This window comes from Populus trichocarpa, chromosome 6 (assembly GCF_000002775.5).
Source record: "Populus trichocarpa isolate Nisqually-1 chromosome 6, P.trichocarpa_v4.1, whole genome shotgun sequence".
Lineage (NCBI taxonomy): Eukaryota > Viridiplantae > Streptophyta > Magnoliopsida > Malpighiales > Salicaceae > Populus > Populus trichocarpa.
In genome coordinates, this window is record NC_037290.2 from 17514179 (window position 1) to 17520609 (window position 6431).

Below are 6431 nucleotides of genomic sequence, written 5' to 3' on the forward strand. Positions count from 1 at the left end.
GATATATTGCTTATTTTCTAAACAAATTTTATTTAATTATCATGTATAAAATCTATATTATCTAACTTGAAAAAGTTAGATAAAATCAAATAAGCAAATATACAATTTTTTTTAACACCCTAGCGCCAACCCAACCCATTTGATGACATGGGATTTTGCATCCAACTCTCTGTAACCTCATCACCCCCACCCCCACGCCCACCCCCAATCTCACATGGGTCCCACGTCGGCACAGACACATGACAACAGCATCTCATAAACACTATTAAAATCCTCAAAAACCCAATAACATAATCACTAATATATATTATGTGTCTTCCTGATGAATGAATGAATAATAAGAAATCTTTTTCCTTGGTTACGATCTATCCACGTGTCGTCTTCTTATTTATCAGCACCTAGTTTTTCCTCTGACTAGACTTAGATGGATAATAACAATCAATAGCCAAGCAATCAACACACCCAACTCTTCGAGTCTTTACTCTTAGCCCCCGCATTCCCACAAATACCAAAATCCTACAACTTCTCTTTACAGCATTTTAGAGAATCAGAAACCCAGAAGGAAAAACGTTTTCGGTTTCCTGTTTATTTCAGAAACTGACCGGGAGAACCAAAAAGAAAACGAAATGGGAATTGAAGTTGAGAGCTTAAAGAACTTGACCGGAGGATGGAGTGTTGCGGCTAAACGTTGCGACTCGTGCAAAACGGCAGCTGCAGCTGCGTTTTGCCGGGCGGACTCTGCTTTTTTGTGTCTGAATTGTGACACCAAGATTCACCATAGTGGGGTGAACAGCAAGATCATGTCAAGGCACGAGCGTGTGTGGATGTGTGAGGTTTGCGAGCAAGCACCCGCTGCGGTTACCTGTAAGGCTGATGCAGCTGCTCTTTGTGTTACTTGTGATGCTGACATCCACTCTGCTAACCCTCTTGCTCGCCGTCATGAACGAGTCCCCGTGGAGCCTTTTTATGACTCTGCTGAATCAATTGTTAAGACTTCCTCGGCGTTTAATTTTCTAGTGCCTGGTGATCAAAATGGTGTGTCTGCATATGATCATAACGATGAGATCGAGGGTGTTTCGTGGTTGTTGCACGGTAATCACACAACACATGACCTTAATACCAAGATCAACATCGAGAATCCTGTTGTCAAGACTGGAGATATGTTTTTCTGTGAAATGGATCCCTTTCTTGATTTTGAGTATCAGAATTCGATGGATGGGAGGTACAAGCAGAGTCATGGTGGGGGTGGTGCTGGAGCTGATAGCGTTGTGCCTGTGCAAAACAAACCAGCTCCGCTTCCCGTGATCGATCATAAAAACTGCTTTGATATTGATTTCTGTAGATCGAAACTCACCTCTTTCAGCAGCTACCCCTCTCAGTCCCTTAGCCACAGCGTAAGTACGAAAACCTGCGTAGTTGAAGCTCAAATAACTATAAGCCTAGTAGAGTTGCTGAAAAAGTTTCTTTGATTTTTCAGGTTTCTTCGTCTTCCCTCGATGTTGGTGTTGTTCCTGATGGGAATTCTATGTCCGATATTTCGTATCCCTTCGGCCGAAGCATGAATACTTATACCGATCCAAGCATGCCCATCTCAGGTTCCACTACAAATCAAGCAGCAGCTCAGTTAGCTGGGATTGACCGCGAAGCTAGAGTTTTGAGGTACAGAGAGAAAAGAAAGAACCGTAAATTCGAAAAAACCATACGGTATGCTTCACGTAAAGCTTACGCAGAAACCAGGCCAAGAATCAAAGGCCGATTCGCGAAGCGAACCGAAATGGAATCCGATATGGACACCCTATATAACTCTCCGAGCTCTGTCCCTTTCCTGGCCGATACTCATTACGGTGTCGTTCCCTCGTTTTGATTTGATTGTGGATTAGGGAGGGGATAATTAGCTATTAATTACTATGAAGAAGAATATGTAATTTGTCAGCTATAATAACGGTAAGAAGTTGGTCTTACACCCCCCCGACGTTGATTACCGTCATCTGTAAAGTTTAGACGAATCCTTAAATGGATCAGTTGAAGTGTAGCCTTTTGTTTTCTAAGCAGCTAGATTAGTGACGCTGCTGCTATGCTTTTGCTCTTGAAATTTGCTTTTCAGATCAAAAGTCCCATTTGCCTTCTCTTTTTAACTATCAGGGCTTCTGTAATTCCTTCTCCGTTAGTAAAAAGTTTTTGGTCTTGGTCTTCCTTCTCAAAAAAGATCTCGAATCTCTTTCTCCATTTCTATTGGCTCCCAAAGCATTTTTTCAATCTAATAACTATACTATATAATATCATTTCTGGCTAAAGTAAAGTTCAATAATTGAGTCCTGTTCTCTCCCCTGATGCCTTTATTAGTCGTATATAAATTTGACAGACCTAGAAAGAGAGAACTTTCCTGACTAAAACATGGGAATTTTCAGGTTTTATGACAGCTATAGAAAAGGCAAAATACAGCGCTTCGACCAGATCTCTAACAGCTTCGCTCTCTAAGGAGATAGATTGAGGAATTTGGCCTTTCTCACTTTAAAATCTTGGGATATCAGATTCAGAACTTTTGCAGCTAATTGGGTATGAATGGGTAGATGGAATTATTATTTATTATTGTTGTACACTTGTACTAATGGCTGCTTAGATACTTCCACTGTCCCTTTTACAAGATCAAAGCAAGATACCTTGGAAAAGTTATCCCTCATAATGCTTCATCAGATATTTATGCATGGTCGTGTAGGGAAAAAAAATGTGCATCAGACTGTTATGTTATCAGGATTTCTTCCATGTTTGAAACAAAGGGCTTCTTTGATTGACAAAGACATTCTCATTGTCCAGACCCTTGAAACCATCCCCACATCCTTTTTATTGAAAAGATGAGTGTGCATTTTCAATCATAAAAGTCAATTTTCGGACACAAAGAAACAACTTATTCAATTAAATGTAAAGCTCGCTACCTTGCTTTTTAATTACTGCCATGAAAGGTCTTTGGCTGTTTGGAATCAAGTTATTCATAGTTTGTTCTCAAACATAAGTTAACATTCATAAAAAAGACATGGATTGAGGACTTTTCACTCATGAAGAAAGTTGCCTTTATGCCAAGTACTCAACTAGAAAAAAAAATTACCTTATATTTCTTTGTTATTTAAAAAAATAATATATATATATATATATATATATATATATATATATATATATATCATACTTTTAAATTACGTTACGGTAACAATCATGAACATAAACATGATCACGATATCAATATTGATATTGATATTTATAATGTTTATAAACATAAGAGTCAAGCATGTAATATTTGTAAGAATTTAAGAAAAAAAAATTATCAACCAATTCCTTTTTTTTGTATAGAGTGCAATGACATTGCACTTTTGAAATAACAACTGTAATGGTCATTGTTGTTGTGGAACAACTATGGCGGCCATTATAACAATAAATTCAGAACATCAATTACAAAATGGATTATAACAGTGCAATGAAAGGTAAAATTTCTATTACATGTTATTTATTTTTAAAATTATATTGATAATGTTTCAAAATCCAAAATACTTAGGAATATGGTTATGGTTTTATTGTGGTTAGATAATACGCTTAATCAAGTGTTCATGTTATTATATCCATTCTCCATAGCAAAGGAAGGTGATAGCTTGATTTAAGAATCTCAGTACCTGCAAAACAGTCATCTTTTGGTGGATTTGGACACTCTCAGTTGCTTAAGTTAGTATATTTGTAAAGAGAAAGTGCAATAAATATACAATAAATATATAAAAGGTTGTCTGTTTTTATTTTGGTATGTAATGAATGCTCTATAAGAGAAAATAGTGTTATGTGTGTATATTGAGAATGAAAAAATAATGAACCTCTTACCTAGGTGGTTCAGGGGGTATTTATACCCCCTGAACCTTGTCTTCTTACTTGAGAGAAAGGAGTGGGAAGCCATTTCTTTTTTGTAACATTAATGAGAGACATATATCTCTTACACACGTATTTATGTTATGAAAATATGGTACGCCATGGAAGACACTTGTATACCCAAGTGTGTAGATGGAGCAGGATCCCGACTAAAAAGGCTTAGGTCAGACAAAAATTCCAAAGGACTAAGTATTAGGTTTAGTCCATAAGGCAAGGCCCAAGACTGGCCCAAACATGCAGCTTAGACCCAAGAGATGCTAAGTGTGTGGCCTAGGCCCAAGAGGCACCAAACATGTGTCTGGTGCCTGGTGTCTGGGCTCAAGTGCATGCCTGAGCTCACGGGTGTTAGGTGCAAGCTTGGCGCCTGGGCTTAGACGCACTATATAAGTCCAAGGGTCTCAAGCTATATGTTTAGCACTTAGTCTCAAGCCTATAACTTGGGCCCAAAACCTTTTAAAAAAAACTCCTAGGCATGGGTTGTTATTAAAACAAGCTTGGGCCACCAAAATGTTGTTTAATAAATACTGATAAATCTTAATCCATTAGCAGCCCCCAAGTCTTTATGGTAAAAATATACAAAGACTTTAAAGATACACTCATTTTTTTTAATGGGACACTTGATTTTTCTCTGTATAAAAAAAGGAACAGATATTTCAAGGCATATCACTAAAGTACTCATGCACAAAGGTGTGCATCACAATTAAAAGAATGCTTTTTTAGATGAAAAATACCTAGAGAAATACTTTATGGCGGTGTTGGCTTTAACTTTGAGGATCTACTAAAAACAGTGACATGTGTTGTCGATCTGGCGGAGGATAAGGGAAGCCTCCCATTATATAAGGACTTCCTTTCATTCCATTTCATTCCATACCAGAAGTTCCTCTCTCTAAACTTCTACGTAAATCATTTCACGAAGTAGTTCTTACGTGTGTATTGTGTTCCTTCTAGAGAGTAATTGCATAAAGCATTTGGCTTTTGTATGGAGTGTATGGGATTTACATGATGCGTGGTACAAAGAGACTTATCTTGAGGTAACCACTCATACTTAGTGTTTTATATAATTATAAAAATGGATAGAAGGAGGGGTAAGAAAGTAGCTTCTAGTAGTGACTTCATCATTAGGCCAGGGCCATAAAACCCAGAGGGTCTAGGACGATCAGACTCAGCCCTATGATTAGAAAGGTTGATGATTCTTTGTTAGGGAACCTTAGATTACCAAGGGCTCTTAAAGATACAGAGGATAACACCATAACCATAGAGCAACTGGCGAGGGCTAAAGGTCAACAAAAAAGGGCATATATAGATATAATCCCTCACCAGTCTGAAACGATAAGCAATTAAACAGTGGGTGATTGTAGTGAGAAGTTTGAAATTATAACTCTATTTTATATATATGAGGTGGGGTATTCCTTCCCTTTGAAGGGTTTGTAAGTGGTGTCTTTTTTACTATAATTATGTGACAGGCAACTACATATAAATAAATGGGTTTTTCTTAAGGCTTTTAATGAGTATCTTAAGCTTGTTGGGTTAGAGCTAACTATAGAGATATTCAAGTCATGTTACACCCTGAATGGCTTCTCTAATGGTGGTCATAAATTTTATTGGCTCTCCACCTTTGTCGGCCAACCAAAAGGGTGAATCAAGAACATATTGAAAGGTAGAACCACCCATGTGAAGGGGTGGAGAGAGAGGTGGTTAATTGTAAGGTTTAATGAAGAGACTCTTCAAGATGGAGAGCATTAAGTCAAATATAAATGTAAGGCCTCATCTAAATGACTTTGAAAGGGATGTTTGCATGAACCTAATGAAAGCCTAATCACTTCATCGTGAATGGGATGGCTAAAGGGCTATATTGGGAAAGGAGTAGGTAGGGTATATAAAGCTTTATACTTTATCCATTGTTTGATATATTTATCATTCTTTGACTTTGTTTTGGTGTAGATTCACCTTCAGATGAGGAATTCGAGGAGGAGACCAGTGAAGAGGATAATGAAGATAGTGTTAAGTCTAAGGACATATCCAGTTTTTGGACTATTTAACAAGTTTTTCAAGAGATGGAGAGCATTCCCATAACAAACTCGTGTCAAAGACCATTACCGCAGAAGGAATTCGATCCCTAGTTATCATGGGAAAGAAGAGCCCTCTTCCCTTGATAATTTAACCATGACATATATGAAAGTCAATCCCAAGATGAGAAGAGTGTAACCTCTAAACAAGGGTCTTATTCTAGTAGTAAGGATACCACCCCCACTTCTATGGCTATGTCCCCACCCATATTCACCCCTCGTTAATGGCAGTCACCACTAGGGCTCTTGCTAGAACCTTCACGCCCCAGACCGGATCATGTGATTCTTGAGTAAGTTCTTATTATATTGGACTAAGAATTGGCTTTGTTTTCTCCCTACTTTCCCTTTGTCTGATGAGGAAAAAAATGCCTTGTGATACCTTATCAAGGAAAATGATACAATATTAAAGGAGATGGCTTGTATATTATAAACATCATATAAAAGCTCTTAATGATTCCATCA

General features: G+C 37.7%; 1 protein-coding gene across 1 annotated transcript; it reads left to right on the forward strand.

The window, feature by feature from the left end:
- The first annotated feature begins 398 nt into the window (after window positions 1-398).
- On the forward strand, window positions 399-2226 carry LOC7489120 (zinc finger protein CONSTANS-LIKE 5). The gene is made up of 2 exons (XM_024604775.2): window positions 399-1394; window positions 1478-2226. Exons 1-2 carry the CDS (start codon window positions 627-629, stop codon window positions 1862-1864), a joined length of 1155 nt encoding a protein of 384 aa, XP_024460543.1. The 5' UTR covers window positions 399-626; the 3' UTR covers window positions 1865-2226.
- Window positions 2227-6431: the final 4205 nt, after the last annotated feature.